General features: G+C 39.7%; 1 protein-coding gene across 1 annotated transcript; it reads right to left on the bottom strand.

The window, feature by feature from the left end:
* Positions 1-218: 218 nt before the first annotated feature.
* Positions 219-13,786, bottom strand: LOC109696073 (dehydrogenase/reductase SDR family member 7-like). Its single transcript, XM_020178942.2, has 6 exons — positions 13,613-13,786; positions 8,169-8,321; positions 6,218-6,324; positions 5,498-5,737; positions 3,341-3,463; positions 219-2,719 (listed from the first exon to the last, which is right to left on the bottom strand). Exons 1-6 carry the CDS (start codon positions 13,725-13,727, stop codon positions 2,519-2,521), a joined length of 939 nt encoding a protein of 312 aa, XP_020034531.1. The 5' UTR covers positions 13,728-13,786; the 3' UTR covers positions 219-2,518.
* Positions 13,787-18,641: the final 4,855 nt, after the last annotated feature.

Below are 18,641 nucleotides of genomic sequence, written 5' to 3'. Positions count from 1 at the left end.
CCAAAAGAAATGAAATCAGTATCTTGAAGAGGAATCTGAACTCCCATGCTCACTTCAGCATTACTCACAAGAACTAAGATAGAAAAACAACTAACTCTGACACTGAATGGAAGGGAAATCTATATAAGTGTGCAATGGAATATTATTCAGCTATGAAGGAAATCCTGCCATTTGTGACAACACCTTATGCTAAGTAAGATAAGCAAGACACTGTATGATATAACTTGTAGGTAGTATCTTTAAAAATCACACTGATAGAGAGTAGAATAATGGTTGCCAGAGATGAGAAGGTAGGAAAATAAGGAGAAATTGATCAAAGGGTACAAATTTTTGGTTACAACATGAATTAGTTAGGTTACTATAACATAAATTCTAATCAAATGTACAACATGGTGACCGAGTTAATAATACTTTATAGTATACTTGAAACTTGTTAGCAGTATTTTTGTTTACATTAATTGTACAAAGTAAGGGTTTTCATTATGACATCTCCACGCATGCGTACTTTGATCTATTCCCCTCCATTATGTGTTCTTATCTTTCTCTCCCTTCCTGATTTTCCTTTCTCTTCCACCTCCCTAGTAGTGCTTCCTCTGTTTTCATGACCTTGTTTTATTCTGCTCCTCTAACATCCACAAACAAGAAGACACATGTGATTCTTGTCTTTGTGGAACTCACTTATTTCACTTAACATGACACTCTCCAGTTTCATCCATTTCCCACCAAATGGCATAATCCCAGTTGTTAAGTTCTGAATAATACTCCATTGTGTACATTGACCATATTTCCTCTATCCATCCACCCACTGAAGAGCACATAGACTGATTCCATAATGGTATTCCGAATAGTGCTCGGATAAACATGGGTGTACGTGTGTCACGGACAGAGTGGATTCTAAGTACTTTTACCACAAAAAAATTAATAATAACAGAGAGGCTGGCTGTGTTAATTACCTTGACTGCTAATCATTGTGCAATGCACACATCAAATCATCGCATTGTACATGTTCAATTTATTTCTCAATTACACTATAAAATAAATCTTGATCTTTATGCAAGCTTAATATTTTGCTATCAAACTCAGAAGGAAAAATAATACAAAAACACAATGGCTACACTTACACTTCAGATGACTGTTTTAAGAGCTTCCCATGAACTAATTCACTTAATCCCCGTATCAGTCCTATGACTAATTACGATTAACTGCTCTCCATTTTGTAGATGAGGAGTTTGAGTTATAGAGGAATAACTTACTTATGATCATGGGGCAAATAAGGGTAGAGTTGGGATTTGAACCCAGGTAGCCCAGTTCCAGGCTCCGGGCTCTTCACCAGGATTCTGTGCTGCTTCTCTGGTTGGAGTCTTTCCTTCATAGCACTTATCTACCACTGGGCTCAATGCCATCTCAGCTGTGCTCCAAATTTAAAACTCAGGAGTAATCTTGACAAAACTCTGCCTTTGGAACCATCCCAAACTACATCTATACCTCTGGACATTTTAATGTATTTTTGAAACCAGTTTATCATCCTTAAATTTCAAATCATTTTCTCATGCTTTGTTTTTCATATTTTTCCTCCCTAATTCATTTTCACTGTCCTGTAGAAAGCTGGAACACAACAAGTGTCTAACAATTAGAGAATTTCTTAAATAGTTGTAGCTTATATAAAGTGTGTAGTATGATTCTGTTTTATAATTCTTTTTTTATATATAAATCTATCTTTAGTTGTAAGCAGTGGAAGTGATAAAGTGCACAAAAGAAATAATGTTAGCAATGAAAACCACCCACAGCAATCACCTTTCTTTGCATAATCACAGTCTATCATTTTGGACTCAATTCACTACATTAGTTCTTATGTTCCCCATCATTGCTATAAGAATGATGCTGAATGAGTGAGTGAACAGCCTTTGTCCTTAGACAGGGGTGTGGGCACATCTTACAGGTACAGAGTGCCCCAGGACTGAGGTGGAAGGGACAAGGATGACAGTGTGAATTCATCTGTCAACAGTGCAGCAGGGGATTTGACAGAAGAAAGCACAGGGACAAGTTGTACCTAGTGCTAGGAAGAAGGGAGGGAAGGCCAGGTATGACTTCAAGGCGGTCATGGCTGAGCTGAGAGTGCAGGGTGGGGAGAAACAGATAGGAAAGGGCCTTATAACACTTGCACTGTCAAACTGCAAGAGTAGAAGAAAAAATGGCAACCTCTCCTTTGATTTTTACATTGTAGAAAATTCAGGCTGGCTGAGTGGCTCAAGCAGTAAAAATGCCTGCCTCTTAAGTCTGAGGCTCAGTGCTACCCCAGCTAAGGAAAAAAAAAAAAAGAAAGAAAATGTATACTAGTAACAATTTATGAGAAACCATCAGATATGTATGGTAACAATATTTTTTATACTTTTTGGTATGAATATTATGAGATTGGTGGAGAGTTTACAAAAAAATTTAAGCACTGGAAAAATTTGTATTTTGTGTAAGATTGATACATACTAATAAGAAATATATAAATTTCTGTTACCCATCACTCTTAAAACATAATTTTCTTCCATAACTTAATGGTAATCCACCAGCCAAAGGTTGGCATATATTGCCATAGATATGCTACCAACAAGAAAGGTTGCTCTGCAATCCAAGCTTCTTTCAAATCATTGACCATGGAGATCAACATCAGCCGGACACAACGATGAGTTGTCATCTTGGGCAAATGGTCTAATTCATTATCTGTCACCTAAAAGGAGTTAAAAAAGAATTGAATGCTAAATATTTATGCAAACTATTTAAATGAAAGTTGAAGCTGGAAAGGACCCAAAAGCCACCTAATACTGGGTTCCTTCAGGGTGGGGCTTCGTGCCTGTTAGTATTCCCCACAGTTAATCATGGGAACTGGCAAACTTTTGTAATATTTCAAAAGGGGTCATACGCTTACCAGTTGAGATTATGCATATTAAACTCAAAGACCAAGGTTCCTTGCTAGTAATTAGGATTGCATCACTTTACATTGATAAGTGGTCATTTTATCATCTCTTTAGAAACAGAAATCATTTAGCATTGAAATTCAATACATCCACAAGAATGAAATAGAAGAGGAAGAAACTGTTGTGTAATAGTGGACACATAACAGTGGTCCACTTGTAAGTGGTCTCTTAGCAAATTCATTAACCTTTAATAGGAACTGGATGCCAAAGCACTTCTAGCTAACTTTCACAATTTTCCTAATGACAGGAGATAAGTTTTGTCAGTGATTCATACACACTTCTGACACTTCAAAAACACTTAAATACAGTGATACAAACATAAGATATAGCTAGTAAAACCTTCAAATTATTCCCAACTAGAATTTTTTTTTTACCTTAGTGGCCTCTTCAGCTATAGAATTCTTGAAAATATTTGAGTTCACAGGTCCAGGGAAAATGTTAGAAATTGTTATACCTGGATATTCAACAAGTTCAGTTCGGAGGCTATGAAAAAAACCCTAACAGGTCACAAGAAAAAAGAAAAAAATAATAAGGTAAATAAAACTGAATGGAGACACACACCTCATGATTTAACAAAATATGTGTTGTGCCATGCCTTGATTAAAGGACACCAAGCCAGCCTAATAAGCATTTTCATCTGCAAGAGGAGGTGATCTGGAACAGATAATCTCCATTCTTGCCAGGTACAAATGGTTCACCCCATGGGTAGCAGTGGCTCTCGTCATTGATGTTTTTATGGCAGGCAAACACTGAGCATGCTCTCTCCCTATTCTGAAAGGAGAGCATTTTCTCCAGAGAACAGCTAAGGTATGGCTGTTCTTTAGTCCCCTGAGTGGACTCAGGTGCTTCATTCAGGGCAATGGGGGAAACAGCAGGATTAGAACTTCACAGTGACTATCACAGAGAGAGAATTCAACCTTTTCAACTGCTATTACCACTTTAATAGGATGAGATAACCCACATTACATTCCTACATGATCTGGCAACATTAAACAGTCACCAGTTTTGCATGCTGACACCAACTAACACAGAGGCTGTGACAGTCTGTGCTGTCACGGACTGACATAGTGCCTGCCTCCAAGATGGATGAAAGAAAATGCTTGGGAAATGAATGGAGAACTTCTGTACCTATGACCTTCTCCCCTCTGCAGCAAAAGAGTGAGGACACCAAGTGGTAACACATCAGACGCTGAAACCTCTCTTTGGAATTCACATCAAGAATGGTATGAAAACAATAAGTTCACACTGCAAGTTGCTGGAAATCGTAAAAGGAAATGTCTTCTTTAAAAAGAGTCTCTTGGGGTTGGTAGAATAGCTCAAGTTGTAAAGTGCCTGCCTCATAAGCATGAGGCCCTGAGTTCAAACCCCAGCCCTGCCAAAAAAAAGAACCTCTTGGTCTCGATGTTCAACTAACTCCACTATCAACCCAACATATTCTATCAGAGGTTCACATCCAGTAATAAAACAGATGGTCTTTCAGGGCAAGCCAGACAGCTCTTCTGTGTTTTATTTAAGCATCTTGCATGTCTTATGAGACTTGGGACCAACAGATGGGGTGGCCACTGTCCCTCCTCTGCCTGAAGATTGCACAATGGCACTGCAGGAAGTAATTGACATGACTAAATATGAAGAATTCATCAGAGTTGCATTTGCCTTCATCTCTCTCTTTCTATGAAACTGTTTTTCATGGCAGAAAAGATGTCCTAAAGAAACAAAGTTTCAATTTTCATGAACCTAAACCTATTGCATCTCATTATTCCAACAGTGAAGCATCCTACTAAAACTCACCTTCAATCGTATGAATTATAAGCTTTGGATCTCCATTCATCATTCGTGTCTTACTGGCACGCTTATTTCTTCATATGCACTCTTAAGCCAGTATTAAAAATTCATTAAGTTTTAATATTTATACCTCATGATTTATATAACCCAAATCAAGCCTTTCTCTTAGTCCTTGCCTTGACTAGATTTTCTTCTTCCAATGACAACACAGTGAACAGAATCAAGGATTTTGTTAAAAAAGTAATGGCCCCAAGGGCTAGTCATCCAGTAGGCAGCACCTATTTCCAACATACATAAAGAATTAGACTGAGAAAAATAGCAAGTAAAAAAAGGAAAAGTATTGAAATCACAGAAATGGAGCGAAAATAGTTGATCCTGAACTATGTGTAGAAGAAAAGAGGGCTGGACCACCATTTACCACGAAGATGTGGTAGGGATAGGAATAAGGCCAAGGGTGACAGGTTGACCAGTCTATACAGTCCTTAAAAGGAAAAACCATATCTTATCTTTGTGTCCCCACGATCTGTTGTTGTGTTTGGCACAGTACAGGCTGTCAATACACATCTGTTGAATAGGTTACAGGCATATGTGGCTCTAGTCTCATATCATGTACCAGGAGTGTCCTCTGCCAAAGTTCTCTTCTTTCTGTCTCCTTACATTACCTCCCAGTGCTAATGGCCTTACCAAGTGATAGCATATCCTCCATGCACACATTTAGGTCAGTTCTATTACAGTTTAAGCAGCCTTACCCGAAGAGCGTATTTGCTAGCACAATATCCACTAGAAAGGGGCGTAGCTGCAACTCCCACAAGGCTGTTCACAGTCACAATCTTCCCTTGCTTCCTCTCGATCATGTGAGGCAGAACACATGTGGTTAAGGACACTGTCCCTAAGTAGTTAAGCTCTATCAGCTCCTGGAAGACATCCAGGTTGGCACCCACAACCGAAGAGCACTGGGATCTCCCACCATTGTTGACAAGAATGTCGATCTAGTTAAATAAAATCAGAGAAAGGGAATTTGTGGGATGGAATATGGATAAACTGATGGACTTGCTGGGAGTGCCTGGTTATATTGTTAACTTGAAGAATCAATGAAACAAATGATATGTTTCTAGACGTCATCAATAAGAAGATAAAATAAAAGAACCAGAATTCACCCACAGAAGTCCCATTTTAAGTAACTTTTTATGGACAGTAAAAAATGTCATAAAGATAAAAGCAGCAATGAATGCTCACTTCTTTTGTTCTACATAGAGGATTACTTGTGAAAGTATGAAAAGTATTAATTACCTAAAGCTAAAGATCCAGAGATTAAGAATGGCAATTTGTAATCCTGATCCCACTGTGTGGACCCCCTCCCACAAAGATCTCTCTGAATGAGAGAACCCCAGATGTGAAATGCTTTGCAATTACTTCAAAGTCAGAAAATCAATATAATTAATGCTTTATTGATATAAAATGCTACTTACTCTACCAAACTCCTGAAGAACAGCTTTGGTCGCCTCCTCATGGGAATCTCTGTCAGTCAGGTCAAGGGGCAAAACCAGTATATCTTTTTCTTTTAAATTGCCATTCTCTAAATAAAGACACATAAACATTAGTGTGGAAGTTGTGCCATAGTTCAATTAAACGCTGTGCTACTCACATTAAATTTAATCCCCACTCTATGAAAAGAGTTGGCCATAAACACCGGGAGTGGCCTGGTGAAGAAAGTTTCTCTCATTGACTGGGAAGATGACTTAGTTGGTAAAATGGCAACGTCTTAGACCAAAGGCTGGGGGGATTCATGGGAAGTGGAATGGTGGGCTTCACCTTGAACATAATTTATTCAGTGGAATTTTAGAATGGACTCTGACAAACCAAGATTATCCCCAAACTAAAAATTGCTAATTATAGAGCAGTTTTTTTAGAAGTACAGAGTTATATTGGTTTTGTGATAGGCTTACAAATTTAGTTGCTCTTTCTTTGAATGGTCTTGGAACTAAAGTCAGGGGCTGGCATGGGGTAGGCAAGAGCTCTACCACTGAGCTAAACCCCGGCCCTTAGTTGCTCTTTCACAGCGTGTTAAAAAATGACAGTTTACACTTGTATCAGTAAGAGGCTTAGGGCCATACAACAGCCACAGGCCCTTTCTATTTCTGTTGACCAAAGGACAACAAAGACTAAATTCCCTGAATTCTAAACTTGAAGTACAAGTAAAGCCAATGAGAAAGACAAGCAACAATAAAAAACACAAGAGTTGCAAAGGTTTTATGGGCAAAATAGGAAATGGTGAAACATCATGTATATTAAAAGCAAGGAAAGGTTTGTACCAATGATCTGACCAATAAAAGGAAAGCAATCATCCTCACACCAGCTAGGAAATGCTGACATGGTTCATCTTCTCTGCCAAAACAAGACTTACAGGTCACAGGTAGAGAAGCAACTACCATAAGAAATGGCACAGGGCAAAAGTACAAGAGGTCTTTAAAAGCAATACCATGAAAGGGGCCTGTGGCCTTGCTAAGTCTTCATGGGAAAATGAACTCTCATTGCTGGATGCTTAAGTCAGTCAGCAAAGTAAAAGACAGATCTTTAAAAGAATGACCAGGACAGGGATGTCCCACAAAAGATCTGATGGAAAATTCAAAATTATTTAGTCATAGGTACTAGATACTCTATGAGAAATAATTTTTTTTACTAAACACTACTTTAAAACAGAATGTGACTAGACCAAACCACAAAAATACTAACACTTTGGCCATTTATATGAATATGAAAGATATTATAATAGTTTGAACTTTTAAACATAATTTCATTCCTTTTCTGTTATCTTATATAACAAAAATCTGATTCATACCACATGGCTATATGAGGCATTTTGGCAAAATGACAAAAAATCATTCTTTTTTTATTTTTGCTGTACTGGGGTTTGAACCCAGGGCTTACACCTTGAGCAACAACACCAGCCCCTTTTGGGGCTGGCTTTGAGCCATGATCCTCCTGATCTTTGCATCCTGAGTAGCTAGGATTACAGGTGTGAAGGGCCAGTGCCCAGCTAAAAGATCTTAATGAAAACTCAGTGATTAGATATTTGAATTGCATTAATAAGAACAAAAATGTTCTCTCTCAAGGACAAGGATATAAGTCAGTTGATCACTAAAAATCCATCTGCATTTGAGAAAATTGTTGGTTAATCATTAATGGCAAGGGTCGGTGCAAAAAGAGTAGAAAGGTGACAGAAGAGAAGGAGAAGGCAAAGGCAGCTACTTTAGAGATGACTAAAGACGAGGTCAGGGTGAGAGCACTAGGGGCATTAGAGCCACAGTGTGTTTGACCTGGAGCATCCACTCTTGCCTCAAAAATTCTCAGTGCTACACTTGAGCTGGGTTCTGATTCATTTCTAGCAAGCAGTGTTGCTGGTGTTTTGGATTTACTCACCCAGGCATCTTCTTTTCACCCTTTCAAGCTCATGTACCCTTCTGGCTGACAGCACAAGAGAAACTCTAAGTTTAGACAACTGGTACACCAGCTCCTCGCCAATGCCACTTGACGCTCCAGTTACCCACACCACCATGTCCGTAAGCTCCCATTCTGTGGAGGAAGGAGGACGGGTGCAGGGGAGCAAATATGCAAGGGGTTAGACTCATACATCAAAGAGTAGAAAGAAAATGCTACCCAATACCAGTTAATATGTAGACCGAGTGCATGAGCTTAAAAATTTAAATAACCTACGATAACATCTACCTAAAATTTTTAACAGCACAAATGCAAACTATATTATTAGCAGTCATCCACACAGTATTTTGTGTATTCCAGAATCTGACTAGAAACTTTGGATTTTACTCTTACTTATGTTTTATAGCCCCATACTTTCACTCTGTGGAAGGCTCTAAGAAAATAGGAAAGCTAAGAAAACAGAAAGTCATTGCTTGGTCAAAAGTTCTTTATCCATAAATGGGCTATTCAGATTAGATGATCACTAAAGGCCCCATCCACTTTTCAGTTCTGTTTTTCCAGTTTGTGGCAGTGAAGGCATTAACCAGGAATTCAAGTATACAAACTTCTGCTCTATGGTATGATGTAATTTATATCCTGCATTTTAATGTAATATTTTTCCTAACACACAAATATATGTGATATCTATCAGGGAATCCTTTTTTGTAAGTGTGCCCCCTAAATGTGTGAATTCTCATCTTAGGAGAATCTACTAGTTCACCCAAGATGAATTGCATAGGACAGAGAAATGAAATCTTGCATTCTGTTTACCTTGTTAGATTCCTGTGAAAGACTAGAAATGCTACATTACTAAAGCAATAACAAGTGGTTTATTTGTACTGGAGGAGACGATAACCACTGTCTATCTGAACCTACAGAGTCACTGTGGTGCTAAGTTTATGAAAATATGTTATTGTTGAAAAGTAGCAAACATGTTATCACTTAACTTCAGATTTTTGATTAGACCAAAAAAGTTGTACTTAGGAATCTAGTGTACTAATTTAGTTAAGCAGTTTTTAACTGTGTCAACACAACAGGTTTCAATCCTGCTTTGTTTAGAGAACCAGCTCTGGAAACTCCCAGGGTTCAAATTTTAGCTTCACCACACCCAGCAGTGAGCATCTGCCCTGTGAGAATTCAGTGCCTTAATTTCTCACAACTGAAAAGCAATTCATGATGCATTTCTTCACAGGATTTTTGAGAGAAAGGAGTCAAAACCTGGAAAGCTCTTGCAGCAATATCTGGCACAGACTCAGTGCTTAAGAAATTATCAACTCTAATTATCACCAAAAACTTTTAGCAGAAGGACTTTTTAGCAAGGAACTATAGAATACTCACTCAATAATGTGTGTGCCCTAATTTCTCCCACCAGTAGTAATGGGGCTACCTGTCCTAATGCCTTAATAATTTTTTATTACTTGCTATGTGCTTAACACATTACCTTATTAAAACTCTCACAAGAATCTTAGAAAATAGGTATCATTATCTCTGCTTTAAAGAAAAGGATACTGAGGTTTACAGAGATTAACTCACCCCAATAGACTGCTAAGGCCATAAAGGTGAGACTCTTTCAGCCTTTTTTGTTTATCCATTTGTTCTTATGTTTATCAGCTTGTTGTTTATTTGTTTGTTTTTTCTGTACTGGAGATTGAACTCAGACTCCTGCACTTGCTCTGCAAGTACTCTACCACTGGGTCGTGCCCTCAGCCACTTTGTATTTTATCAGTCAAATAGGATCTCCATAACTTTCCCTGGGCTGGCCTCCAACCTGAGATCCTCCTGCCTCTGCCTGAGCTACAGTACTATGGGACTACCCATAGTCTGCCTTGTTCATGGTTATGACCTCAGCACCATGAGATAGAAAATAGAAAGGACTCCATAAATTAATGACTACCTAATAAACACCCAAGAATTCTGGCAGAGCTGGGATACAAACCCAGGTACATCCAGTTCCACAGCCCATAGTTTCCACTCCCCTGTGGCATACATATTCAAATATGGTAGCTTTTTCAGCTGGCGCTAGAGATTGAACCCAGGTCCTTCTGGATGCTATGCAAGTGCTTCATCACGGTGCTATACCCACAACCCTAATCACAGTCAGTATTTTCTAAAACAGAATTGTTTCTTAGACATCAAAAAAATGTAACTTGTTTTTAGGAAAAAGATTTCCAGCAAATATCTGAATAAAGGATGGAAACATCTCAATTCCTAAGTCTGGGCTACAAAACTATCCATGTATGTGATATAATTTCATGGAAAGTCACACATGACCAAGGACTTTACAGGCATATTGGAAGTGTAGTCAGAAAATTGTTTCTTCATCGACTACTCATTATAACAAAGTACTTCAATGCTCAGACTCCAAGCTGACTTTAGTTTCTTTTGGAGCTATTTGCTAACAAGCCTACAGCTCACAAAGATTTCTTAATATCTACATCAATAAGCAGCCATTTATGTGAAGCCAATGATGAAAGATCCCAGGCTCACAGTGACATTAGGACAACCAAATATGACTCATCTTCTCTCCTGGAGAAGAAACTTTTTTTTTGGGGGGGGCACTAACTTTTATTTACCAATTTCACAGAATCTGACACTCATGATGACCTTCTATAAAGAACCTCTGAAAGCAGCCTCCCAAAGTTGAAAAGAAACCTAGAGTTCAATGTCCAGCCCAGTTGGAAAACTCTCTCCTCAGGCCATTGACTGCTCTCTACCTCCTTCCTCACAGGATGTGGAAGATGATCTCTGAATTGAGATAGCACGCATGTCTTCCCTAAGTCCTCTCATCTCTTGCTTCTCTAAGGTTAAACACATCTAGTTCCTGCTACCTGTCCTCACATGACACAACCTCAGGTTTCCTCACTCTGCACACTGCCCTCTGCATAGCTCACATAGGTCCAGGCTTCTATTGAAGAGAGCTGACCAGAGCAGGACACAGGACTCCACTGGGGTCTGGACAGTGCAGAGAAGAGTGACATGACACAACCTCTTCCCTTGCCCCCAAAGGGTGGGTTGTGTAAGTGTCCAGACTGTGCCAGGTCACTGCTGTGTCCCAGTGCTCAGCGCAGAGGGACCAATCCCACACAGATATTGCCTCTGACACTAAACATCAACACTGCAGCCCAGGCTTCCTGATCTTTTCTGGAAGCCACTCACAGATGGCTCACTTGGAGGCTATCGTCAACTAAATCCTGAGTTGTCCTCACTTGTGCTGCTGTTATTTGCTGCTGCTCTGAACTTCTGTCATGGATTTTTCTGGATCAAAGGACAATATATAAAACCAGTTACCCTTAAACTCCACTCTGTGAGATATATGCCTGGAAATGCAGAGAGTTCTCTAGAAGGATATAGGACAGGAAGAAATGGTGGCCTCTAGAAAGATATCCTGGGGACAGGGCAGGACAGAACTTAACTTTTTACCATGCATGCTTTGTATTTTAAATTTTTTTATTACACAACTGTAGTGTCTAATTTTTAAGTGATAAAAATTAATATGAGGAAAAATGTTTTTGTTGTTTTATCTTGAGAGACTGTGTCCATCTTTCTGGCCCATTATGTTTTGGTGTTCTGAGTGAATTTCTATGTTCCTTTAATTTTTTTCCTTCATTCCCATCCCATGAAACTTTAATTCCACAGATATACTACATATCCATCTAGGTAATATATATATATGTACCTACGTTTTATACTTAAAAGGAATTCTATAAAACTTACTCTTTAGTTAATGCAGGTTTAAAAGTGATTACATTTTGAAATTAATTAAGTTAAAAAGTTAAAGTTTAAAAGCCATTAACATTTCTGTAACTGTTAAACAATTTTAGTATAACTTATTTACTTAAGTGGCAATGCATCTAGTTAATATACAACTTTTCAAATCTTATCACCACATAATCATGTGTATTTAAATTTAAAATCATTCAAAATACTTTTTGTCCACAAAATCGAACAATAGAAAATTAATTAAATTTCATAAAAACTACTTTAAGTGACCTTGTAACTCAGGGAAAAAGTCAATCAATGTTTTTCCTTCTCAGCCATAACTACATGCATAGAGGAACTTTTGTAGCAGTACACGTTACAGATAGAAACAAACTGTATGTGATTCCCCAAGTGCAAGTTAATACCAGCATACGTAGGATCAAACACAATATACAGAAGGTTTATGTATTTTGCTTGTTGGATCAGCAATCAATCAAGGGAAAGTCCTACAGTTGTGTGTTTAGGATTCTTGTTTTTGAAAGGAAAGGAAGTCCACCACTCATAGTATTTACCACAGTTCCTTAGTAAATACTAAGGTCTTGCACACGTTGTACATTTCCTATAAATTCACTGTCAGTGCTGTCCAAGTTATGGCCAAACAACCCAGCCACAGAAATAAAACAGAGATTTCTCCCAGGATGGTTGAGCTTTGGAGGAACACAAAATACTGTACTATGGGATTTCTTTTGGTCCCAGAGGATCAGTTTTCACCATTTCTCCCATAGAAAACACGGTCTGTCTTCTGAGCAGCCAGCTAGGACTTCCTAACAAACTTCCCCCAAGGGCTTCCAGGGTTTTCACTGTGGAACTCAGAATGGGGAAACCCTCTTGGGGTCCTTGAGAATCCAAAGCCCACCTTTGTCAGGTCTTTAATTCCTCTGACATCATGGGAAACAACCCTACTACTGCCTACTTCCTAAGAGTTGTTCTAAGGTGGGGGGTTGTGAAGTGAGGAGCGCACTGCCTGCCCGCTCCCCAAGGCCTGCGTTTAGAAAAGACACCACATGACCATTAATTACGTGCCATCACAGGTGAAGCTGGGCACGGACGCAGTGGGACAGGCAGAATGACCCTTCGTGTGCCCTCAATGTCTTGCTCCAGAGGAAACACCATCCGCAGTCCTTCCTAGTGCTGCACTTTTGTCCTAGTAAGGAGATAATCTGGGATTATCTCAGATTTACTCCAAAACTACTGGGAGCGAGAAAAGGAGGATAAACAACTTGAGGAAGAAACACTGAGCCTCTTACCAGGAGGCTCCCTTAAGCTCAGGGGACACTCACTGCTTGTCACAGTATTCTCCCCAAATCCTGCACCCGAATCCCTGGGGTCCGGATGGGAAAATAAGAGTCCGGCCCGCACCGGTTCCAGAGTTCCCTTGCAGTTTGGCAAGCCCTGCAGAGGTGTCCTAGGGTTCGTGTTTTCCTAGGCTGGAAAGCAGCAGGACAGACATCAAAGGGGCAGAACTGCCTGTTCCTCTGCCTCTTGGGACCCTCAGCCCCTGGGAAAGGCGCAGATCTCCACGCAGCCCTTGGATCCTGGACCACGGTGGAGCAGGCGGAGATCTACGGGCTTAGACCTCTGCGGGCCGGCTCTCTCACTAGGGGCGGGGGGCCATGTCCGCTCCTCACCTGGCCGTCGCCCCTGCCACTCGGCCCACAGCAGTGTCAGGTCGCCGTCCGCGCGCGCCAGGAGCAGGAGTGGCGCGCACAGCGCCAGCAGCCAGAGCAACAGTTCCCAGCTCATCTTGGTCACGCGTGTCGGGCTCCTCCGGGGGAATGCGCTTCTGCCAAAGGGTGCTGTGGCCCTAAGTAACACCCAGGTCTCCGGCGCCCCGCCCAGACAGCAGGCGGGAAGGAGGCGTATCCCTGGCCATCCAGTTCGCACCACCAAGTCTTGTTCTGCATAGCAGTGGGAGTGAGGACACCATTGTTCAAGTGCTGGAACCTACCGGTGGTGCCCAATTGGCTCATGTGGCCAAGTGTCTCTTTATGCCTAACATTTAAGTTAGAAATATTTGGCCAAGATTGTGCCCTATGGATTGTGATAGGCTGTGATGGATATAATAAAAGATTTGTATAAGACTAGATAATATATTTTCAGGGTCTGGCGTGGTGGAGCACATCTATAATCCCAGCTACTCAGGAGATGGAGATCAGAAGGATCACTATTTTAGGCTAGCCCTTCAAAAAGCAAGCTGGGTATGCTGGAGCATACCTGTAATTCCAGCTATGGAGGAGACATAGGTAGAAGGATTGAGGTCGGCAGCTGACCCTGGGCAAAAAGCACAAAACCCTATCTGAAAAATAACTAAAGCTAAAAAGTAGGGCTGAAGTGGTAGAGCACTTACAAGAGTGAGTCCCTGAGGTCAAACCCTAGTGCCACCAAAAATATACATATATATATATATATTGCTCTCTGAAATGTTTGGTAAGTGATTTGCCTTACAAAAGACAGAAACTGTGTAATTGTTACATACTTAAAAGACATAAAGCCAGAGGGTGGTGCATGCCTATATTCCCTGCATTCTGTGGGAAGATATATATATTTATATATATGTATGTATATACACATATATATTTTCATCTTCAAGTAATGGTAATGGATCCTTCTAAAGGTTAACACAATATATACATATATGTGTTTGAGATACATGAATTATATAATATTTTCAAATATTGTTCTATTTCATTTTTATTAAAGTAAAAATGGTGTGACTGTTTCCATTCACTTTTTCATGTACTTCAATTCAGAAACCCTAAAAATTTTTAATAAAATCATTTTTTTGTTATTGTTTTTTTCAGTACCGGGGTCTGAACTCAGGGACTACACCTTGTGCCACTCCACCATCCCTTTTTTCTAATGGATATTTTGTCTTGAACTATTTGTCTGGGCTTGCTTTGAACCATGATCCTCCTGATCTCTGCCTCTTGTATCTAGGATTACAGGCATGGCCACCAGCACCAGGCTCCAAAAACATCTTATCCCTTGTTTTCAAATATCCTTTCTGTATATATAAAAGAAACAGTGCTCACCCCACTCTTCCTGGAAATTCTCACAGGAAAATCAATGACAAGTGATCCGAGTGACTACAGGACAGCATTCCCTAAACCTGGCTCATGCATTTCTTTTCAGTGAATTGACTGCTGAAGACTCACTCACCCAACAGAACTTCTGGTTCCCAGTGTCTTCAGGCATCTGAACTAAGGCCACAAGGAGATGGAGGAAATTCTTGATAATGTGATCAAAATTTCATTTTATTCTCTTGCTGCTCAGGAATGATATACAGTGCTTTTGAGGGAATGACAATGAATATGCATCAGTTGAGATGTGAGCTTCCTTTCTCCACTTAATTTCAACTGCCTCTACAGGAGCCTCCATGTTGTTCGCTTTAGAAATGACTGAAGTTAGCGCAGTTGTACAATATGGGTTATAATTATTGGTATTGGTATTGGTCCATCTATTTAGTATATGGACCTGTTCGATCCAGCAATGTTAAAGAATTCATGAGATTTGGGTTTATCTTTTTTAAAAGCAATAGAACTATTAAGATAGGATTTTGTATTACATCTGAGTTCAGATCTACACCTTATGGCTTACATAATGAGATGTACAAGCTGGACAATTTTATAATTTTGGTCATGTAGGAAAATATCCTCATGTCATGAAAAATTCTTTGCAATGATTAATATTAATGACGATGGGACATAACACTAATAGAATTTATTGTGCTTTGCCCCCAAATGTTAGGAATTTTAAATTATTTAAACATTTTCATTATTAAAATAATGCCAACCATGGCTTCCCTTGAGCTTGCATTTTACTCAAATGGTCCATATTTCTCAATTTCATTCATGGCCAAGTTTCTTTCATTTATTTTTCAAACCATTCCAGTCTGAATTCCTTCCAAAATAAAAAGAGTTTTTATTAAAATCACTATCATTGTCCCACACATTGTCCTCATGCTGCTCGTCCTCAAAGTAGCATTGGTACAATTTGAGCACTCCTTCCTGAATCTCCTGCTGTGTTTTCTTTGAGGACTTTTTCCTACTATATTCCCTTTCTTTCCTTCCTACCTTTTTGGCTACGCTTTCTCAACTACCTTTGCTGCCTTTCCTCTTCTACCTGACCTCTTACTTCTAGGACTCTTCTTCTATATCCATCATAGATCATCCTGACTGTTCCCAAGATTTAAATGTCATCAGTAAGTTGATGGTGTTCAAATATATACACCAAATGCAACCACTCTTCATATACTGACCCTACATGTCTAACTAATCTGATATCTCCATCTGGTACATTAAGAACTGACCTTACTGAATTTTCACTTAAACATACTTTTCTACTTCCAAGTTTTAATAGTGCATAGGTAATTCTTGCCAATCGTGTCATGGAGAACTACAAGAACTGGCCAAAAGAATAAAGACACAGTGAAAATTTATATCACCAAGATGCAAGGAAGAATGAAATGCGGAAACCAGAGCTCAGCAATTGGGTGGCTTTCTTCTAGGCATCCGGAGCAGTTCAGGAAAGGTAGTTGAGAGTATGATAAGATAGGTAACATTTTTGACAGCCATCCTGCTGAGATGGATGAACAAAAATTAGATCAGGGTTCCCTGAGGAAGTGATGGTATGGGGAGGGGGAACCTAATAACTGACCACGCGTTGTTTGAAAATCCAAGGGCAGCATCCTAATTTAAGGGTGAACAAAAAATAGATGCAGTTTGACTCTCCTTGCTCCCCAAAACTAGACTAAGAGGACCCTGCATTCCGATTGCACCTAGTCTTTATCAATAACAATTATAAATCCTCTCCAGAACTACTTTTTAAGTTATTCTTATATTTTTATATTTAATGTTGGACAGTCCGTTAAATAAGGCATCTGCTGTAATTCAGATCTGGAATGTCTCCCAAAGGAATGCGTTAAAGGCTTGTTCCCCAGGGTGGCACTACTGGGAGATGAAGGATACTTTAATAGGTAGGTTCTAGTGAAGGTTTTAGGTCATGGGGATCATGCCCTCAAAAGTTTTAGTGGAACCCTAAACTCCTTTCTCTCTCGCTCTCTCTCCCCTCAATCAAGAGGTAAGTTGTTTTGGTGGGCAATAGTCCCCCAAAACAGTGTGCCCCAAAGCAATGTGGGCATGGACTGTGTTGTGTGAATTTCCTTGGAAGGGCTAAAGAGTCATGTGGCTCAAAAAAAGAATGAGGTTGAAATCCCAAATAATAATTTAATTTAAACAAGTCCAACAAGTGAGTAAAAATGAGATTTACAGCATGCACTTACAGAGCAGTGGACAGCTCTGTAAGGAGGCATCAACCAGATTCTCCAGAGCCCGTGGAAGCCACCACCAACCACATCCTACTAATAGCCTCTTTTATAGGGCTCTACATCTATAGCAAAAGTGACTAGAGCACCAACTAAGATTAAAAATAAACAGAAGTAACTACAGGTTCAAATATGAAACACAGACATTGGGGAAATGCCATGTTTAAGTGTGATTGGTCGTTGCTCTCTCCATCACTCTTGCTGACCTCTGCAGACACAATCCAACGTGGGAAGGAGGACTTGGGCCACAGTACGGCACACAGAACAACAGTGTGGCTGCCCGTTGCAAGATGGAATGACTCTGGCTAAGAGTTGGAGAACTAATCGCACTACACACTGAAACCTCCAAAACTGTGAGTCAAAAATAAAACCTTTCACGTTGATTATCTCAGGGGTTTGTTACAGTAATAGAAAGTTACTAACACAGCAAGTGAAAAAACAAGACAGCATGATCCAAACACAAGGGAAACAGCCCCACACGGACCCAGATAATGGAGTTACAAAATGCAGGATTTAGTTTCTAATGCAAAATGTGTTTAAGGATAGAAATCACAAGACCGACACTATCAGCAGGGAACTAGAACCTATAAAGAAGAATTAAGTGACAGGTCCCAAACATTAATCAAGTTTAAGAATTCAGTGAACTGGTTTCATGGAAACCAACAAACTTGAAAAAAAGAACTCATAAACTGTAAGTTAGATCAGAAGTAACTATCTAGATGAAAAGTAGGGACAAAGAATGGAAAATAGAGCAGAGAGGATAAGAGACATGTGGTTATATAAGAACATCTAATGTGAGAGAAAAGAAGAATTCTAGAAGGAGTGGAGAGAGAATATGGCAGAAACAACAATTAAGGAGATATGTTAGTATTTTAACAAAGTATTCTTACAAGTGACTTTTTCTTATTTCTGCTGCTGTTGAGATGGTGTCTCCCTATATCACCCAGGCTGGTTCCAAACTCAAGAGCTCCAATGATTCTGCTGCCTCAGCCTCCACGTAGTAGGGACTATGGCATGCACCATCACTCCCAGCATAAAAATCTGATTGGATTATTTCCTTTTGCAGTGCTGCAGATTGGGCCCAGTGCCCAGTGCATGCTGGCAAATACTCTTATCACTGAGCTACACACCAAGCTCTGAATTTTAAGGAACACTGAACCCTAAACTATCCAAGCATGATAAAATTAAAAAACCCACACTGTGACACATCAAAAGTAGGGAAAAAACACAAAATAGAAATGATAAAAGTAGCCAGAATGGTGTAAAAGGCATTACTTTCAAAGAAGCAACAGTGTTATCAAACTCACAGCAAAGTTCTCTAAAAATCTGGCAGC

Source organism: Castor canadensis, chromosome 3, assembly GCF_047511655.1.
Source record: "Castor canadensis chromosome 3, mCasCan1.hap1v2, whole genome shotgun sequence".
In the NCBI taxonomy this organism is placed as follows: Eukaryota; Metazoa; Chordata; class Mammalia; order Rodentia; family Castoridae; genus Castor; species Castor canadensis.
This window is presented reverse-complemented; position numbering and strand designations above follow the sequence as displayed.

Coding starts and splice junctions, on each gene's coding strand:
- LOC109696073 (XM_020178942.2), bottom strand. CDS start 13,727: ATGAGCTGGGAACTGTTGCTCTGGCTGCTGGCGCTGTGCGCGCCACTC. Junction 3,464..5,497: donor CTAGCAAATACGCTCTTCGG/GTAAGGCTGCTT, acceptor GTGACCTGTTAG/GGTTTTTTTCATAGCCTCCG. Junction 2,720..3,340: donor TAGCTGAAGAGGCCACTAAG/GTAAAAAAAAAA, acceptor AACTCCTTTTAG/GTGACAGATAATGAATTAGA.